General features: G+C 44.4%; 1 protein-coding gene across 1 annotated transcript in view; it reads right to left on the minus strand.

The window, feature by feature from the left end:
• FSTL1 (follistatin like 1) overlaps positions 1-21,296 on the minus strand; it is a 57,620-nt gene that overhangs the window by 10,153 nt on the left and 26,171 nt on the right. The window contains exons 3-8 of the mRNA XM_068960590.1: positions 10,137-10,241; positions 7,824-7,953; positions 6,962-6,994; positions 5,559-5,689; positions 2,330-2,448; positions 383-495 (exon numbers count right to left, since the gene is read on the minus strand). Of these exons, the coding sequence (XP_068816691.1) occupies positions 383-495; positions 2,330-2,448; positions 5,559-5,689; positions 6,962-6,994; positions 7,824-7,953; positions 10,137-10,241 (631 nt within the window). The remainder of the gene's footprint in view (positions 1-382; positions 496-2,329; positions 2,449-5,558; positions 5,690-6,961; positions 6,995-7,823; positions 7,954-10,136; positions 10,242-21,296) is intronic.

The raw sequence follows: 21,296 nt of genomic DNA on the forward strand, positions 1-21,296 counted from the left end.
TGGACTGCAGCCTACCAGGCTCCTCCATCCATGGGATTTTCCAGGCAAGAGTACTGGAGTGGGGTGCCACTGCCTTCTCTGCTCCTCTATCTTGGCCCCCTCTAAATACCCTCAACTCCCTACAACCCGCTATTTCTTAGATTGAAAGTGAAAGTAAAGTCGCTCAGTCGTGTCCGACTCTTTGCGACCCCGTGGACTGTAGCCCACCAAGCTCCTCTGTCCATGGGATTCTCCAGGCAAGAATACTGGAGTGGGTTGCCATTTCCTTCTCCAGGGGATCTTCCCAACCCAGGGATCGAACCCAGGTCTCCCGCATTAGAGGCAGACACTTTAACCTCTGAGCCACTAGGGAAGCATTGAGCATTTCTTAGATTAGCCATACTCTTCTCTGGAGGGTTGAAGGATGGGTTGAGGCACTTGAGGAACTCTTGGAAGCTGAGTTTCCAGTCAGCATTTTCATCAGACAGTTCAATGAGAGCATCAACACAGAGTCCTCTGAAAAGAAAACACAGGAGAAATGTGTCGGCAAGATCTCAGCTTCCCTCCTGAAGGAATTAAGCATCAGAATTACATACACCTGGGCCTCTGAAGGTGGCCAAAGGAACTATTTAAAGAGAAAGTTTCTACACTGACCTTCTACAACCATCATGTATCCTGACTCCAGTAAGCATCCAACCTTTAGTTTATTATATGGGGTATCAGATCATTCAAGTTGTTCAAATGATACTCCCAAGATGACTGAAGCTTCCTGGATGGTTTTGTCCACTTGGATTGACAAATGTTTCACTATCTGCATATACCTTCCACTATCAATTGCCTCCCCTGCTCCAGGTGTAATGTATCAAGTCAACCCAACTGGAAAAAGCAAATAAAAGTGGTAGGAACAGATATGAAAAGAATGTGTGATTCGAAAGAATATGAGTTTGAAACCAGCAGCACCACTATCATCCTTTTATTATACAAAGAGATCTTTAGAAAAGTTTTCTAGAACTCCAGCTCCCTTCCTCTCCCCTTGGCCTGGGTTTGAGCCCTGGCTCAATCACTTACAACCCAAATGGCCTTGAGCTAGTTATTCAAGCTTCCTGCACCTGTTTCCTTATCTGTGAAATGGGGACAAGCAGCCTTTCTTCACTGCAGTGTTATAAGGATCAAATGTTGAATTTGTAAATTATTATCTTATTTCAGGTCATCAAAATAAGAAGAATTTACAGGTATTATACTTCAAGGCCATAAAAAATAAAAGTTCAAAGCTCAGTCATGTCCAGCTCTTTGTGACCCCATGGACTGTAGCCCGCCAGGCTCCTCTGTCCATGGGATTTTCCAGGCAAGAATACTGGAACGGGTTGCCGTTTCCTTCTCCAGGGGATCTTCCTGACCTAGGGATCAAACCCGGGTCTCCTGCACTGCAGGAAGACTCCTTACCATCTGAGCCACCAGGGAAGCCTTAAGGCCATGGGTTATCATTAAAAAGGAACCCTAGAATCTGGGTTTCATGCTTTGCATTCTTCTGAACAAACAGGTGTTTTCCTTTTTTTCCTCAGTTGTGTCTAACTCTTTGTGACCCCATGGACTATACAAACCATGGAATTCTCCAGGCCAGAATACTGGAGTGGATAGTTATTTCCTCCTGCAGGGGAATCTTCCCAACCCAGGGATCAAACCCTGGTCTCCCGGATAGCAGGCGGATTTTTCACCAGCTGAGCCACCAGGGAAGCCCTTCTGATTTTTAATTCTTACCAATATACTGGAACCACAGTTAATTTAGGGATTAATTTTTATTAATCCTTAGGGGGTTAACTTTATTAATATTTACTTAGGGGTTAATTTTTATTAATTCTTAGGGGTTAATTTTTATTAATATTTACTCTGGAATAATACCAGAAAAGGAGAGGAACATGCTCCCATTTGTAACAATTAGGGTTCTCTACATGAAACAGCACTTATTATCTTAAAATCAGATCTAAAGCTATTTTAGACTTATCATTAAATAGAACATTGAAGTAATTCCTTAAGAAAACGAACCATTAAAACATTACCCACAACACTAAGAAACAACTTTGCTCTGATGTGATCATTAATTTTAAAACTACTTTCTTCAATTCCTTGCAAGTTCTGGCCAAAAACACTAACTACTTGATCAGATATCAGTGGTGCTCAATATATTAGTTCATAATGTTCACAGAAGAGATCAGGACAAAACCCTATTTCGCTTTTTACTTCACATTGACTTTGACACTGGAGGCTCCTTAGCAGGTAGGAAGGGTGTTCAAATCCCTTCTTAAACAGCCTGCCCTTGTGGGCCTCTCCCTGACCCCCTCATTCCACTCACCTGAGAAGCTTGTTGTTCTCCTGGTCTGCATAGGTGGTGATGTTGATGGCGGTTTCATTTTGCTCCACAAATTTCAGAAATTCGCTGGAGTCCAAGCGAGAGTCACCATTATCAAAGTTCTAGAAAGGAGATGAAGAGATCTTTCTGGAACGTTTTGTAAAACCTCAATTCTATCATCCCTCCACTCAGTTTGGCCCATCTCTGGTTCATCTTGTTTTTAACACAGTGCAAACCTGCTCTGCCCTTCGAGCAACAAAACCTCGAATCCCTGGGGCACCCAGAGAAGGCGCCTGTGCCCCAAGATGAGAGACTGAAAGTATCTGGGCAAAGGCTGCTGAGGGCCTTTCAATCCCAGACCCTGCTAAGGGGGGCAGCCTGAACCCAGGCCTTTGCTGTCAAGGAGCCTGGGAGTGCTTTGGAGGTCTCTGTAGCCCCATCCCTGGCACTATCTCCCAGACATTCTTGAATTTACTCTATCATACCATGTTCTCAAACCCTAATGATCAAGGACAACAGACTTCTGAATTAGAATCAGTGTTGGAGCCCAGGATGCATATTTCTAACAAGTTGCTTGTAAACAGTGATGTCGGCGAACCTCAGAGCTCACTCTGGGAACCACAGGATCATTTCTTCCTGCTTGATTTCCAACCTTCCTGGCTAGCTCTCAGTGCTTACCTCTCACATTGGTACCCTTAGCCGACCTCATCAAAGGCAAAGGCCCTGTATGTTATCCACATTAAAAACCTGCCTTGTGGAAGTGGTGCAAAGCCCCCAACCCTGCCGCCCTGTGCTGTGGGCCCCATTGTAGACAGTGCAGCCTGTCCTCGTGATCCAGCTCACGTTCCATGAGCACAAGTGAGCTTAACATTATGCTCCCTTTGGCAAGATGCTCAACTGAGATCTTAGCCACCTGGGACCATTCGGGATGCCCAGGCCCTTGCTGCAGGTGGAGGGCAGCAACTTCAAGGCTCTGATCAAATTCTAATTTAGATACTGCTGCTCTCCAAAATATTTCTAGTGGAAAAAAAAATTTTTTTTTCAAAATTCTTTCCCTAGGCTGCCTCATTCTGCTACCCTGGGAAATAATCAGCACCCCATGTTACTTTCAAGGTAGCTCTCCAGATGGTGGGAGAATTTCTGGAAGAAAAGTCTGCACAGGTTTCCAGGTAGAAGAGAAAGATACAGCTACTGACTCTGATGCATGACTATCACATATCATGTAAATTCTACTCTAAGGCTGTAAATCTTCTAGTGGTATGTATGACAGGTATGTATAAAACAACTCTGGGGGCCCTTGCTTAATACCTATTTATTATTCTTGTCCTAATTCCTAGAAAAAGATCTCACATGCTCTCTCATCACTATACTTTTACCCTGGCTCCAGTTTCAGCCCTGGTCACCAGGAATTCAGGGTGTGTGTATATGTGTGTGTGTGTGAGAGAGAGACATGGTCATAAAAGGCTCTGTGGCTCTCTGTGTGTGTGACATGGTCATAAAAGGCTCTTTCTACCCGAAGCCTTCCCTCTTTACTCTGTTGGGCTTTTGTCTAAAAAATAATGACTGAATCACCAGTTCAGATGAGAGTCTGATTTTGGTCTCATCCAAATTCCGATTAGATTTGTTTTGCAACTAATTTTGATGTAAGGAATGTCAGCTGGGCTGGAGGGCAATTCACTGGTTCAGAAACAGTCTCTGTGAGATACAGATCGCTTAGCAACAGGCAGCTGTTTGCCTAGTGGGGAGAAGCCTCCCTTTGAAGATTGTACCATATGGTTCTTTGATGATCATCAAGAAGTAGATTGTGAAAACCCTATTTTCTTGGAGGACACTTGGAAGAGCGAGCACTGTGTTTGTCAGTAATGAGCAAGCTTTCTTGGTTAGGATGAGAATGCTCTAGAGAAAGGGTAGTTTCTCCAGGGGCCTTGGAGTTTTTAGACAGGCACCTATGAGAGAAAGTTATTGCCAGAGCGGGTGGAGATGTATGGGGCCCTGGTCCTTAGGAATCAAATTAATAGCAGCTGCCAGTGATGCCCAAGGCATGTTCCATCAAGAGGCCACTATGAACAGTAATAAGGTCCCAAGAAGTCTCCTGGAAAGTGTCCTGGGCCCCATGGTTCCTGTGCTGTAACGACCAAGCCAAAGTTATTGCTCACAACAGACCCAGCAGGTGCTGTTCACTTGGCTTTCAAAAAATAATTTTCTTTAGTTTCTCCTCCTGTCCAAATCTCCTGGCTCAGCAATGTGTGTTTTTCTGTAGATAAGGAACTACCCCTGCCCCCCAGAGCTCCCTGATATGGGAGTGGCTGAGACAGAAGACAGAGTGAGAGGGCTGTGCTTTCTCTTCTCAAGCCCCTGAAATCCAGAGAGACTGACTTTCTGCCACAGTGAGAAACATCTACTTAAATGAAGTCCTAGATGACCAATATCCTATTTCAGTCCAACACCGTATTTCTCCATCTCTGGGCCGGGGGTGGGGTCCATGATGTCAGTTAACAAGAGGAATCCACAGATGAGGCTGGTGTTGACCACAGTTAGTGGCCACAGAGCTGCCTAGAAGTCCCTCATGTGTGGGGGCTGCTTCTGAGTCTGAGCTAGTCGAGCCTAGGACACACCATGGAAGTATGTGAGGGCATCTGAGGATGAGCCTTGGAGGGCCTCTACCCAGAGATGTGACTGTCTGTGAGTGATGGGGGCTTTCATGGCTATGCGGGAACGCGGGTGCCTGAACATGTGTGGTGTGTCTGCGTACGACAGTCTCCATGTGGCATGCACACCTCTGCATGTGGTGGTGTGTTTCTGTATGTGGTGCTTATCTGAGTGTGATGTACATACGTGCGTATGTTCTTATCAATCAGCTGGAAGAGCACCCTTAACTGCTTCTTTTAACAATTGTCTCAAGCTCTCTGAAAGATCTCTATGGCATGGCCGCCCTACTCATTGATAAATACTGTTTCTTCCCTCATTTTCCTTTTGGAAAGCAGCACCTCTCCTCCCCACAAGTGGAACAATCTGTTGCTTCAACCAAACACGATGGGAACATCTGTATCTAGGTTCATGAAGAATCCTGGACCCATGAAATACAAGTCCATTGACTCTCCTCAGATGAAGAAAAACTCTGTAAGCCATGGAGGGTCAAGTTAAAGACTTAGAGAAAAGCCAAACTGGGTGGGAAACAGGCTGAAGTGGCCTGGGTCTGGGAATAGGCAGCCAGCTCTGTGTGCTGGGTTACCTTAAAGTACTTGTCTAGGATTTCACTGTAGTTGCTGCCTTTGGAGAACCAGCCGTCTGGAATGATCTCCGCTTCCAGCCACTGGATGATGCGACGCCGGAGTTCATCGCGGTTGGACTGATAGCAAACAACTGCGGGAAAAGGGGTCGGCTGAGCAGTGAGGACCCCAATGTCACCCAGCACCCCCTAGCTGGTGGGCTCAGTGCCTGGGGACCTGCATGTGTCATCTCACTGAATTTTCAAAGCAACCCAGGGAAAATAGGATTATTACACACATTTACAAAGGAGTCAATCCAGGCTACTGGATTGTATCTAACCCAGGATTCAAGTGCTTGTCTAAAAAATTTATAAAGTTTGAGAAGGTTGAAACAGAGATTATGCTTAGGTGAGAAAAAAGTAAAAAGAAAAATAAAGGATATTTTCATTAACTTTAGGAAGCTGAGAGGGGAAAAAAATCAATCAATAGAACAGCTCTTTTGGTTCATAGATGAGCTGAATTAATAATAGGTGAGAACACTACAATTCTTTATGCCACTGGATTTTTGATTCTTTCTATATAGCTTTTCCCTCTGTCCCCCTTAAAAACTTCTCCCATTTAAAATTTTATCCTATATTATAAGCAACAGAAAATGAGGTTGGGGAAGGGCATGTTGAAGCCCTGCTCTGGACAGCTGTTTGTTGTAAGCCACATGGCAACAACAGGTGAGGCTGGAAGTCTAGTGGACTGGGAGGCAGAGAAGGGAAAGCTTTGGCAAAAGGGAATTCCCAACACATGTTGGGATGTAAAAAGGGCACTGAGCCAGGGAAATAAAACTGTGGGCATTTTTCCCCACTCTGGCACTTTCTGGCTGTGTGACTCAGGGAAATTCACTTAACTTCTCTGAGGCTCAATTTCTTCATCTATAAGGTAATTATAGTAACTACTTCATAAGGTTATGTGAGGATCTAAGGAAAAGTATATGCTAAAGGAGTCTGTAACTATAAATCGATGAAATTTTAAATTTGTATTCACTGAAAATCATGGAAGAAGATCTGCCATTTTCAATTATCCCCTTTCCAAAACAGTTGTGCCTCCTGATTCTGCTTGTCCTGTGACACCCACAGGTCTGACAAAGCACTGAAGGAGGGACTCAGCGGCTTTTCCATCCTGCAGCATTACTCAGCAAAAATGAAAAACACGGCCAACACTCTGATCCAATCAGCTGCTTTCCATGACAAGTACCAAAAAATGCAGTATTGCAGCTTTTCTGTGCTATGTTGAGGAGCGACCAGTTCTGGGTCACAAGCTCTGACACATTAAAGATCTTGTGAGCTTTGCAGGGAGGGATTGTGGAACATGGAATTTCCATCATGAAAAGAATTTCCTCCCTGAATGCACACTATAGAAAAAAAGAGATACTCACCTGGGCTGGCAGAAGGACTTACAGATTTCTTCTCTGTAGGACAAAAGGAAGAAAATGCATAACATAAAGTGAAGAAAAAAGAAAATTCTGTGTATTGCTAGGGTCAAAACTGCCCATATTAAGGGGCCACTTATATCTTTTCATCATTTTGTCTTGAATCCTTATCTCCTCTCCTTCCAGGTCCCAAGTATGGGGATCTTTTCTTTCCTGCTTTGTTTGAATTTTGAGGCCACTGAGCTGCCCTCCTGATATCATACCTCCTTTTGTTAGATTGAGGGGTGGGGAGCTGCTGGGACTTTGAGAATTCATACAGAATCATTACGGACAAAGAAACGCAGTGGAGACCAACATGTGGGAAACAGCTTCTTTCTCCAGCGAAGTTCAAGGGTAGGCAGGAGGCTGGTGTCTAATTAGCAACAAGCTTGGAACCCCTTCCTTCTTACTCTGATAGCAGTGGTTTGAGTGTAAATTAGAGAATCTATGTCATCAAAACTGAAAGGTACCCAAATTTAAAAAGCACAAGATATGTGAAATTTACCTGCTTTCTAAAAAGGTACAGAATTCAGCTAAATACTACCACACTATTAGTTGTTGATGTGGTCCCTATCCACTATCCTTCTCCAGACAGTGTGGGAAGCCACCTGGGGAGTCTGAGGCAGGAAGGGCAGGATAGAAGCAGGGCCACCCAGGGCAAACCCAGCAGGCTCATGAGCACCAAGGGGATGCCTCTCTAAGCAACTAGGTGGTCCCCACAGCTTTGGGCACTGTGTTTGGGGTGGAAAGAACTCCAGGAAGCCAGGCCACTGCTCCTTCTCTGGCTCCCTGGCTGGAGCTGCGACATGGTGATGAGGGCACTACTTACCTTTGCAGTGTCCATCATAATCGACCTGGATTTTGGATCCAGTGAGGCAGGCATCTCTATGCAGCTCACAGTGGTTGAGGTAGGTCTTGCCGTTGCTGCCACACACAGGCCTCTTGTGAGGTTTGCATTGCTGAAACAGACCGTGGAGGATGCTGGTATAGTCAAGGCTGAGTTTGTGTGTGCCACACACACACACACACAGACACACACACACACACACACACACACACACACACACACAGCCATCTTGTGAGGAGTCCTCCCCAGCAGAGATGACTTCTACCCTGCCAGGGCACAGGGAGCCCCAGCTCTGGCATCAGTGACCCTCCCCTACTCAGTGTTGGAGGGATTACATCACCTTGCAGTCCCTCATGGTGCTCTGTGCTGATCCTGGCCCTGGTCGTCTCTTCTATTCAGTGAAAAGAAATACCCACTCCTTGACCCCAATCCGATCAAATTAGCAGAAAGGGCATTTTATCCGAAGCCAGGAATCTGGATTATCTGTCACTTTATCACTTTGTAGAAAGTCATTCAATGTCTGGATATCAAAAAACCCCTTAAAATTCCAAAATTTTATGACACAAAACAGCCAGAGCTGGGAATATGCAAACATTGAAAGGAATGTTTCCACAGCCCCCGACCCCCATCACCCCAATTCTTCAGTTCTTTCAGGGTCTAGCTATAAGAATCTTTGCTCTGTTGCCTTATTTAGTATTTTGCTTTTCTCCTAATCTCACAACGGTTGTTTTCAGGCAGGGGAAGGGGGTGCCAGGTCTTTGTGAAGTGTGACAGAGGATCATTCTGGACCAGGAAATGGACTAAAGTTCACTTGGCAGCTTGATTCTACTTTGGCTGTTAAAGTGCCACAGTGACAGGCAAGCTTAGTTTCTTTACACTTCTGTGGTTTTTTAAAGGAGGAAGGGGTAAGCAAGTTCTGCTTAGACCTAATAAAGACATTAAAGCAAACAAGAGTAGATGTGGTAAAAGAGCACAGGACCCTGGAACTGAAGGCAGGTCGACCTCTCCAATTTACAGACTGGAAAACCAAAGCCCAGAAAGACAAGCTTCACTTAACCAATATTTATCATTGGGCTATTAATATAACCCATTGGGCAAAGCAACTTGCGCCCTGAGCAAAGCCAAACATGGTCGGTCTTCAGGGCATCCAACAGCAATTAATTTGCTTAAAATCACACAATGGTATGTGGCCAAGTTGAGGTTAACCTCCAGGTTTCTGGACCCTAAATGGCCACAGAGTGGCCAGCTACACCACTAGTGACGACCTCCCAGAAGCCTTAACAGATCTGGTTTGCAAGTTTTTGAGTTGAGAGACTTCTTTTCTGGGACAATGGGTCAGGATCCTTCAACTGGTTACTAAGGTGGGTGAATTAACTTGCAGCAATATGGAGGAATCCAGTCTTGGGTTCTTCTGACAGAAAGAGGGGGAAAGGGCACACATCCAAGCTGTTTATGTTCGCTAAGAGACAGAATTATGCCTACAAAAGAAGTATTTCTCAAAAGCTCACTTTGTTTTTTAAATTTCATTAAAAACAAAACCAAACCTGAAAAATCTGCATTCCAGCTAGTAGTTTAAAATGCGCATATCCTTGACCTAGCAAGCCTAGGACTCAACCCAACAAGTGGGACTCAATCCTACAGAAATAAAGGCAACAGCACGTAAGAATATTTGGCCAAAGACATTACTGTTTACAATGGTAAACAACCTGAATGTCCATCTGTGGGGAAATGATTACATAAATCTGGTTCTTTTATATCACTAAATATAACTGAGCTATTAAAAAATGAGAACTACATGTGCTGACCCATAGAGGGTTGTTGTTACATATTAAAGAGTACAAGACGCAAGTTGCATATATCTAGATCTGTCTACATTATGATCTTATTTTTGCATAAAATAGGGGGAAACTCTATATAGTTGCAGAGAAACAAAAAAAACTATGTGGAACAAATATACACAAACTGTTAACACTGATTACCTCAGACTAAGGGGATTTGAAAGTTATGACGGGAGATTATTAACTTTATGTTTGCATAAATGTCTGTATCACTTATAAAAAGCAATTGTTAATTTTGTAATTTGAAAACCTTATAAAGCTAAAGAATTTTTAAAAGGAAAAAAATCCCTACATTCACATCTGATTTTTAACCCCGAGATAAAAAGTGACTCTCTTCTTTCAGAAAGTCAAGGTATGCTTTTATAAAGATGACAAAATCACTGGCTCTGCTCTGTAGACGGGTAGCTAACCACATGGCCTTGGCCACCATCCTCTGGCTCTCGCCCACAGTTCTTACCTCGATGCAGAGGCAGGTAGGCTCTCCTTTCTCTGTGACTGCACATTCCCGGCCAGCTCCACAAAACACATTGGCACAGATCTTGGATTTGCTCCTTACTTGCTCCTGAAACACAAAGCCATCAGGGAAACACTGTCCATGGGAGGAGCCCGTCTCTGGATGAGTCAATGGTGGTGATTATCTCTCAGGCTTGGGTGTGGTCCAGTCGAGGCTCCCGGTGCTGAAGGGTCCTGCACAGCCAGAAGTTCTCCCTGACAGCCGGCATCAATCTTGCTAGCTCTGCTCCTGCCCAGGCCCAGCTGCCTATGAATCCCTAAGATTGTTTCTCAAAGATCAAGTGTGTCTTTCTAGCAAGCTTCCTTTCTTCTGAAAATGTTTACTGAACACCCATTAAATGCTAGTACTAGGCTAAGAACTGGAGATACAAAGGCACAGTCCCTGTCCTCAAGAAGTTCCATGGCTATCCAAGGAAACACAGTAAAGAGACATCTAGAAAGCAGTAGGGAAGTGTAACAGGAGGGCAAGACTCAAACGAGGCTTTCTAAAGATAGGATGCCTTCACTGACTCCTAAAGGATGAGAAGAATAAGCCAGGCACAAGTGGAAATGCTTGAGAGAAAATACAGGTATCTGAAGGACCAAAAATCTCACTGAGTGGTGTTCAAGGCACTGCCATCTCAAAAGGCAAAAGGATGGCTAAGCCATAGGAAACATGCATCTGCTGTTATCCACACGGTCTCATGCAGCCCCTGTCCAAGTCTGCCTCCAGCTTTAAGATCAAGAGGGCTGACAGGGAGAACTGTTCTCAAACCATTTGGGCTCAGACATTCATGTCCAGGCACATGCAGCTGAACTGACCAGGCAGGGAATGGTCCCGGTCTGTGCCACTGAGAATGTGCATGTCCACAGGCACTAACCTGTCAGGGACACAGTCCTTCCCTCATATTGATTGGTGGCAGGAAGCCAGCCCCACCTCATCTGCCGCTCAGGCCAGTGGCAGTGGAAGCTGAACAAAGAAGCACGTGATTTCTCTAGCCCTTTTCCTGACTGGCTGGGCAGGCAGTCATCAGGGCTTCCAGGCTCCTGTCCACTGGGGTGGCACTGGCTGTGGAAGAACCAACAAAGATGGCAGAGGTTGGGATGGGCTTGTGGGACTGGCTATAGAAAAGGTGGGAGGTGGAATCTAAGATTCCTTCCTTCCGGAATTTGTCTGCCACGTCACGCAGAGAACTCACAACCACAAAGCTTGTAACTGTAAAATTCTTAGTTGGTAAATGTTCTATATCCAAAGCAATAAACAAAAGTGGATGATGACATCGGAGAGGCTACATCTAATACAGCTGGTCTGCTGCCACCTGGAGGCTGCTTTGCAAATTCCAGGTTATTTTCTCTCTCAGCCAGCTTGCCCATGATGCAGGGCTCCCATTGGTCTAGAAGCTTGCCATGCTCTCATTTCATTGGTTCACAGGCTGTTGCTAAACCCATTCTTTTTTGGATGTTGCTAAGGAGAATTCAATAAAGCTGGCAGGGAGCAAAGAAAAGAAGTAATTCCCAGAAGGCTGACAGTATTGGAGAACTGTTATTTCCTAAATCAGGAGTGGAATATAAAATTGAGTCTATTTGAGTATATTCCGGCTAAGCCCCTCTTGGAAACTGTGCCTGGGAATGGCAAGCAGGTACAAAAATAAAGAGCAAAAAGGCTATCACTGACCGGTGTGGAAAAAAAAAAAATCTTCCCCTCTTCATGAAACAACATGCTAACTGAGGAATACAGACAAATATATACCCCCAGTGAGTATGTCACATGAGTAAAAGACACACTAAGGCATAAAAAAGCACGCTCAGACACATGCCTACACTCAAAGGCACACCAGCAGATAGCCCCACAGGGAAACACCCACAAGACTTTACCACTTACTAGTTGTATGTCTGTAATTAGTCACTTTAATTCTTTGAGCCTTGGTTTCCTCATCTGTAAACCAGGGGTAAATACTAGCCCTGCCTTGTGAAAATGAAGAGAGAGAATGTATTTGGAATTGCGTCATAAGCTGTAAAGCAAATCAGCCTGTTAAGTACTATTCATGTTAATGTTTACAGAGCTTCCTGCAGAATAATCTGTGGCCTTTACACAGCCTCTTATTATCTTAAGTTTGCTTTTAGTGAGTATAAAAAGTAAAAGCTTTTACTGATAGGTCAAATTCAACCCAAGTCATTTTTCAGAAATAATTATCAAAATCTGTTTGAAGAAACAGATACTGTTTACTTAAAATGTAATGACTAACATTTGAATGCTGTTGTTGTTTAGTTGCTAAGACCCCCTGGACTCTAGCCCACCAGGCTCCTCTGTCAATGGTATTTCCCAGGCAAGAATACTGGAGTGGGCTGCCATTTCCTTCTCCAAGGGATCGTCCCAATCCAGGTATCAAACATGCATCTCCCGCTTTGGCAGGCGGATTCTTTACCACTGAGCCACCAGAGAAGCCCAATGTCTGAATAGTACTATTAACAATGACAGTGTTTTCATGCATAAAATTTCATCTTACCGTGGACAACCCTACAAAAACATGCATATTATTAACCACATTTTATAGAAGAGGAAACTGAAGATGAGAAGGTCGAGTAACTTGCCAAAGGTCCCACTGCTAAAAATGAGGAGCTAGGATTCCAACCCAGATGTTCAGACAATAGATGTCTAAGCTCCGATTTATATACGCCTGGACCCTGCTAAGTGATTTTCATTATACATGATACATTATGACAACATCATAGACATCATAACTATCGCCATTTTACAGATGAGGGAACTGTGCCTTAAGATGTTAAATAAGTAGAAAGTGACACAGCTAGGATTCTAGCCAACCAAAGAGAAAACTGTTCTTTTTTTTTTTTTGAAAACTGTTCTTTAACATTTGATTTATTTTCATACCTAGATGATTGGAGGTGAAGGAAATTATGATGGGGAATTGATTTGCATAATTAGCTAATGTCAGGAGAAAGTGCTTAAGAGTATGACAGAGAGTTAGATTTGACTTCCACCTCGAGCCTCTGCTCCTTACTTGCCAAGGTTGTAGGCAAGGTGCTCTCTGTAAACCTCAGTTTCTGTATGTAAACGGGAGCACTAATCTCTGTGAGCACTTGGAGGGTTATACAAGACGTGCTGCATACAGCAGAGTGCCTGCCATACGTCAGAAAGCATCCATAATTACAGTGGGCAACTGATGTTCAAACAGTTTTCCCACTGAGATGCCAACATCACCTTGGGCTGTCAAGTCTCCACCCATCCTTCCTTACAATGAATGATAATACTGAGAACCGCACTGACTGAATGGAAAAATCCAAGGACCTAACAACCCCATTATCCTGTTTGAAGACCACAGAGAAATGCTAGTTACACAAGCATTTCTCTTTGCAGGTGGCACATCTGTCAATAGGTGGCAATCTCTCTCTTTGTCTTGTGGAGCCGGGCACCACTCAGAGCCGCAATGCAGAAGTGCAGCCTTGGCTTTTGGCGTTAGCAGCTCCTCGCAGCTCTGTCCTCTCATGGAGATGTGGGGAACGGGGCTGGGAGAATGGGCAGGTACCCCTTGGGCATCAGGACACTACGAACCAGGAATTTGCTGACTTGGGGAAAAACGTCTAACCTGAAGCCCTCATAGCACCCCTGCCCCCTAATTCTGTTCATTCACAGGCATGCTGTAATGCAAGAATCAGTAAGGAAGAAAAACTTTCTTTAGAGAAGGGGTCTCTCTGTGTTATTAAAAGCCTTTCTCCAAGCCCTATCATCTCTGGGAGTAGGGGTGTCAGGACCACCTTCGAGGCTTCTAGAAAGTTCCTGAGACTGGTAGGTAGTCTTGCCCATCTGCTGATTCTGAGTGGCGGGGTGGGGGGAACACCTTGAGAGGGGATAAACGTGGCATGAACATGCTCATAGCACAGGACAATGGCTGCCTTGTGTGTGAGTGGAGGAGGGCATGGTGAGGAAGAGATGAGTTGGGGTGGCAGGTAGCAAGAGGCGGGTCTTGCCAAGTAGTCTAGGGGACTCTCTGCTGGATCTGATGCACAAAGAGGACCTTGGGAGGTTTGGGACAGGTGTCATGATGAAGGTGTTACTTTCAGATATTATTTCTGGTCCCTTCCAGCCTGGAAATACAGACTCAAAGTGCAGGGCAGCCTGGAGAGAAGCTGCAGGCAGAGAAACCTACCAGGTATAAGTCAGTAAATCTTTTGGGAGTGACCAGGCCCTTGGGGCTAGTATTAATCAGAGCACCTGCAACTGAATGAGTCTCTTAACAGATCTCTTTGTCTTCACAACATCTTGTAGGTTTCCATATTTTTAGTCCCATATAACAGAGAGGGGGCTTCTCTTGTGGCTCAAATGGTAAAGAATCTGCCTGCAATGTGGGAGACCCAGGTTTGATCCCTGAGTCAGGAAGATCCAGAGGGGAATTTCAGATTCAGAAAAGCTCTGTGATGTGCGGAGACCACAGTAACTAGCGAGAACTAAGTCACGACTGGAACACAAGGGAGCCTGAGCCCAGAGCCTCGACAGTCCCTTATTGGGAATAGTCGAGGACATGAGCTACAGGGAGAGCGCACAGCTATAGGAGCTGGCACAGGGAGAGGTCACAGGTGCTGTGCAGCTCTCACAACTGAAATAGGTTTGTTTGCTTTACCACCAGAACAGCTTTAGGAATCGGGTTCCAGGGCCATATGAGAATTTCATCTATGTAGAGGCAAGCACATTGGCATAGGAATATTCTCTGGGAGTGTGAGCTCTCAGGTACATTAACCCCTAAAGTCTGAATATATGCCTGTGAGAGTGTGACTGAGTAGGGAGATCGAGTGTGCTCTGGAAGGGTGGATACCATGACGTATTGAGAAAAATCAACAAAATATCTGCTCCCTGTGGAGAGCTATATCAAGTTTCTAGCTTTATCCTTCTATATCATTTCCCTCACTTGCTTTTTTTACATTGTTTTCATTATGTGTTGTAAGCCAGGCTCTGGGGGTTTGATCTCATTGATTTGCACAACGCAAATTCTCCTTGGAAAAAATTGACCAGAACATTGCTGACTTTTACCAGGGAAAAACTTCTCTGAGCCTCTGCATGGTGATAATGACACTTTTAAAAAAATTTTATTGGAGGATAATTGCTTTACAATATTGTGTTGGTTTCTACCATACATCAACATGAATCAGCCAAAGGTATTCATATGCCCCCTCCCTCCTGAACCCCACTCCCATCTCCCTCCCCTTTCCACCCTTCTAAGTTGTCACAGAGCACTGGGTTGAGCTTCCTTTGTCACACAGCAAATTCCTACTTGCCATCATTTTACATACAGTAATGTATGTTTCTATGCTATTCTCTCAATTTGTCCTGACCTCTCCTTCCCTCACTGTGTTCATAAGTCTGTTGTCTAGGTCTGCATATCCACCGCTGCCCTGCAAATAGGTTCATCAGTACCATCTTTCCAGATTCCATATGCAAGTGTTAATATACAATATTTGTCTTTCTCTTTCTGACTTACTTCACTCTGTATTATAGCCTTTAGGTTCATCCAGCTCATTAGGACTGACTCAAATGGGTTATTTTTTTATACCTGAGTAATATTCTATTATATATATGTACCCCAATTTCTGTATCCATTCATCTGTTGATGGACATCCAGGTTGCTTCCATGTCCTAACTATTCTAAAAAAAAAAAAAACAACTCTCCAGAAAGTAGGCATAAACCAGGTGCTGCTAATGGTAAAGAACCCACCTGCCAATGCAGCAGACTTAAGAGACGCAGGTTTGATCTCTGGGTTAGGAAGATCCCCTGAAGAAGGAAATGGCAACCCACTTGAGTATTCTTGCCTGGAGAATCCCATGGACAGAGGAGCCTGGTGGACTACAGTCCATGGGGTCGCACAGCTGGACATGACTGAAGCGACTTAACACGGCATGGCAACTCAACATAATAAAAGGCCACACACAACAAACCCACAGCAAACATTATTCTCAATGGTAAAAAACTGAAATCATTTCCTCTAAGATCAGGAAAAAGACAAGAGTGCCCACTCTCACAACTATTGTCAACATACTTTTCGAGGTCCTAGCCACAGCAATCAGAGAAGAGAAAGAAATAAAAGGGATCCAGATCAGAGAAGAAGTAAAACTCTCACTATTTGTAGATGACATGATGCTATACATAGAAAACTCTAAAGATTCTACCAGAGTATTACTAGAGCTAATCAGTGAACGTAGTAAAGTTACAGGATATGAAATAAACACACAGAAACCCCTTGCATTCCTATACGCTAACAATGAAAAATCAGAAAGAGAAGTTAAGGAAATGATCCCATTTACCATTGCAACAAAAGAATAAAATACCTAGGGATAAACCAACCTAAACAGACAGAAGAGCTGTATGCAGAAAACTATGATTCACTGATGAAAGACATCAAAGATGACACAAACAGATAGAGAGATATACCAAGTTCTTGGACTGGAAGAATCAATATAGTGAAAATGACTATACAACCCCCAAGTAATCTACAGATTTGATGCTATTTGTACAGCAATTTTAACTAGTTTGTAATTTTTACTATTGCCTTTATTCTCAAAACCTCTTAGGATAGGAAGGAAGGGGTTACCTCTAAGGTCGCTCCAGATGTAACTTCCTGTGATAAAGAAGAAATGGAGGCTCACAGCTGTAATGACAGTTCCAAGACCTCATGGGTACAGAACTGTGTCCTGAACCAAGGTCTCCAGACTTTAATTCCAGCCCTCTTTCCAGTAAACCACTTTGACTCTTTATAAATCAGAGTTAGAAAAGGTGTTGTCTTGGATCCAAGGTCTAAAAAAATCAGCAATTATTTTTGCAATTGAAAAAGATTCTTTGCAAGCAAAGGGAAAACCAAGTAGAGGTTCACAAAACCACCAGTAGAGGTGATAGTGTGTCTGAGTCTTTGGGTCGAACAGCATTAAGTCTGAACATAAAATATGCTTTGAATGTTTAAAAAAGTCTTCTGAAGTAAAACAATTTCTGGAAGAACAGTGTGCTTTGGCAGGGGTTGGAAGCTTATAAGCAAAGCCATAAAACTGTCAGCTTAATATACCATCATTTCACTAATGTGAACTGGGTAGGCTCTGTCCCTCCATCCCTTTCCTCCTTCCCAACTTTCTTGTTGAATAAAGAAAAAAAAAAGCAGCCCTACGTATGCCAAGGTGGAATTTTGGCTCCCCTTGCCACTATTCTGTGACAGAGCGGCTTTGTTGACATGAGAAAGACTCTCCCTGCATTGCCAGAATTAGTCATGGAAACTTCACAGGAACACCAGGGCCCCTCAGATACGCAGAGCACCACAGAGTTGGGGACAAAGGAATTCACAGAACTGGGGGGGTGGGGGCGAGCAGGAGGAGACCTGGGTGGGGCCAGGGTGGGAGGGCTGCTCTGGAATGGAACCCAGTAGCACAGGCCCGAGAAAGCCGGGGGGAAAATCCAAGCCACTTCAGAACCTTGAAATCTGGCTGGGGCGTCATGTGACTTTGCTCAATTCTCTGTGATTCTTCTCTGAAAAGTTGTGTTGCTGCCTGCTACATATTCTAGGAAAGAGGAGGAAGGAGTGATTTCTAGCAGTTGCTCTGATGTGCTTGGCAGCAGGCACTTTGTTTGCAGGGACTGCGCCTCCCTTCGTGTGTGCTCACAACCAATCCTTTATCTCAAGGTTTATGCACCAGAGCCAGACCTTGGTTTTTGCAGGGCCTGAAGCTTAAACAATTTGATGGGCCCTCCTTATGAAAAAGAATACATATGTAAAACTGCAAAATTGGGCAAAGGGCTTTGGAAGGGGCCTTACAAGAAGAAGGACTGAAACTGAAGCTTAATTAGCTTCTCAGTTGATCTGACTCGCTATATACCCTGTATTTTCTTCATAAACAAGAAGGCTTTGAGGCCTTCAATCTATTAGAGCTCTATTGAATATTTTATGCACATATAGCTTATCTTAAGTAGACTAAACCCCTGCACACTGTGGCTTCCCACAGACTCACCACATTGTCTCACCAGAGAAAATGCTCAATAAAAAAAAATTTTTTTTTTACATTAAATGTCATTTGGGGTTTTTCAGGTTGATGTCGGTGTCAGTGGCTGGTGACGATGCACTCGGATGTTTAAGGGAAAGTGTGGCTGAGCTTTATGATATCAAAATAAGGGCTGCGTCACTCCCAAGAGGATTAGCCCTAAGATTAAAAAAAAAATCTCTATTATGGATCTGTCACTCAAGAATGACCTAATTTTTCATTATATTCATTTTGTTTTAAAAAACTTATTTATTTACGGCTGTGCTGGGTCCTTCTTGCTGCGTGCAGGTTATCTTGAGCTGCAGCGAGCAGGGGCTACTCTCATTGTGGTTGCTTCTCTTACTGTGGAGCATGGGCTCAGTAGTTATGTCTTAGTTGCTCCACAGCATGTGAGATCTTCCCAGATCAGGGATAGAACCCATATCCTCTGCATTGGCAGGAGGATTCTTAACCACTGGTTACATTCAGCTTCTATCATAGCTTATGGGATAGCACATTTTCTACTCATGATGTGATAATATATTATGTGCCCGGAAATGACTACTTTCAAATTTCAAATGGGACAAGGTTGTTTACCTTAATCACTGTCTTTATTATTTTACAGATTCTGTCACATTCTCTGAGTGCTGGCCCAGTCAGACAAGGATCTACACTGCCACCTTCATATGGAAGCCCTCCCACTTTCCCAGCTGCTCAGCACCATCTCTGGAATTGCCTCCCCCTTCATTCGTTTCTCTTGACGTGGCCCAGGTACAGCATGGCCGACTGGATGTTTGGTTTCTATGTAAGTTCAGTTTTCTGTAATGGTCTCCAGTCAGAGTGCAAGGACACAGCAGCAGCAGTGAGCAAGCACTTACAGAGTTAGAAATGCGCTAGGCCCTTTCACGTGAACTGAAAACAGCCTCACAAGGATCTACGAGGTTCATCCTTGGAGGGTTCATCCCTGTTGGCCATGAGGAGACGGAATCTGAGTTGTGACTGAGGTAAGAGTCAGCCCAGGTGGCGCTTCTGCTCTCATGCCTTCAGGCCATGGTCCACCGCAACGAGCTGCAGTCTTTCTGGGAGCGCCATGCTGCCTCCCCAACTCAGCACATGCAGTGACTCCACTCTGACACACAGGGGCTACTAACAGTCTTTTGGACTCTGTGGGAGAGGATGAGGATGGGATGATTTGGGAGAATGGCATTGAAACATGTATAATATCATATGTGAAACGAATCGCCAGTCCAAGTTCGATGAATGATACAGGATGCTCGGGGCTGGTGCAGTGGGATGACCCAGAGGGATGGGATGGGGAGGGAGGTGGGAGGGGGGGTTCAGGATGGGGAACACAGGTACACCCGTGGAGGATTCATGTTGATGTATGGCAAAACCAATACAATATTGTAAAGTAATTAGCTTCCAATTAAAATAAATAAATTTATATTAAAATAAATAAATTTAAAAAAAGAAAAAGAAAGAGAATTCCAGGAAAAAAAAAAAGAGTCCTCAGAGTGACCCTAGGGGATTCCCAAGATCACGTGTCAGTCTTACTAAAGAGTGCTTTTTGTCAGTTCCCTAGTTTCACCATTCCATCCTTCAGTTTCTTCAGAACACTGAATGGAAACTTTTAAGCCTGACCACTCTCCACCCTGAATTATTAGTCTGTCAGGCTTGAACATGATATTCCTTTTCTGTTTCCCAACCGTCTGCCTGAGACTTTTCCACTTTAAAGGACAAAGCAGAGGGTATGGGTAATCTCCTAGTCTTCTTCAGTGAAGATCAAGGCAAGGAGTTTAAACCCATCAGAAAGCATATCTGACAATGCCTATAACAACAAACAAGGAGAGCAACCCGTGACCGGCATGACACATGTCGCATGGCATATACTCTAAAAGCGGATAGGATGTGGCCTTCGCCTTCATAAGGATTTCTAACCTAGCCCAGGAGATGAAATTATCACACAGACACTAATGCAGTCCTGAAGTAAATGGGGCTGACTTTGGGAGATGGGTATTATGAATGAGACGGGACTTGAGCCAAGCCCTGAAGAATGGTGGGATCTAGACAGAAAAAGTTGTTGAGCAGGAAGGTTTTAAGAACAGTTGGGTAGTGGTATATGGGAAGAACTAGGTAAAGAGGAGGCACTTCCCTGGTGACTCAGACGGTAAAGCGTCTGCCTGCAATTCATTGCAGGCACACAGAAACCAGCTAGAGAGAGTCTGGGGTGATGAGTCTCATTGAAGGTGGTGACATGGATTTAGAGAAAGAAAGGAAGCCAAGAGAAATTTCTAAGGAACAAGGAGATCTGGCAGCACACTGGACAGAGGAGAGGAAGGAGAAAATCCAGGGAGCTGCCAATATCTTTGGCTTTGAGGGCCTGGAAGGCTGCTGGTGGAGATGGAGCCCTGGGAAGGGGCTGAACGGAAGAGGGACAAGCAATGATGAGTCAGTTATGGACATGAGTCTAAAACGACTGTAAGATAACCCACTGACAGCTGAAAATAAAGAGGTACACAGCTGGACATCATGTGTGTAGACGATGAGAACAAATGAGCTCAGGAAGAAAGGGTGGGAATGGAGGGCTGAGGGTGACTGAGATGAAATGAACACCGAGAGGAGCAGGGAGGAAGGCAGGCTGCCCATGGGGGCCTTGTGCAAATCAGAAATGGTGTCTTCTCCTTTGAGCAGATGTAACACCGGGCCAGGTTACCAGGCTTGGCAAGTAGAATGTAGGTTGGAATTTAGCCCCCCAACTGTATGAGGACTCTGAAGGCAGACCAGCCAAGCAAGCAAAGTAGACACATTCAGAAAACTGGGAGCTAGACCAGGAAGTCTAGAGAGCTCCAAGAAATGGATGATGAATGGCACTGCATGAGAAATGCTTTAGCAAACACTGGGAAGAAGTAGCCAAAAAAAAAAAAAAAACTTTTAAACTTCTGCTAAAACCTGAATCGGTAACTCAGGGGGCAGACCAAGCAGAAGCAGTGAGGAGTTATGTAAAGAGAACTGGTGTAAGAGCCTGGAGACAGGCCCTGGACATGTCTCTGCCTCTAACATACTGTGTGATTAGGGCAATGTGCTTGACCTCTGTGGGCCTCAAATTCCCTGTCTATA

The sequence above is a fragment of the Capricornis sumatraensis genome, chromosome 1 (genome assembly GCF_032405125.1).
Source record: "Capricornis sumatraensis isolate serow.1 chromosome 1, serow.2, whole genome shotgun sequence".
NCBI classification, from domain to species: domain Eukaryota; kingdom Metazoa; phylum Chordata; class Mammalia; order Artiodactyla; family Bovidae; genus Capricornis; species Capricornis sumatraensis.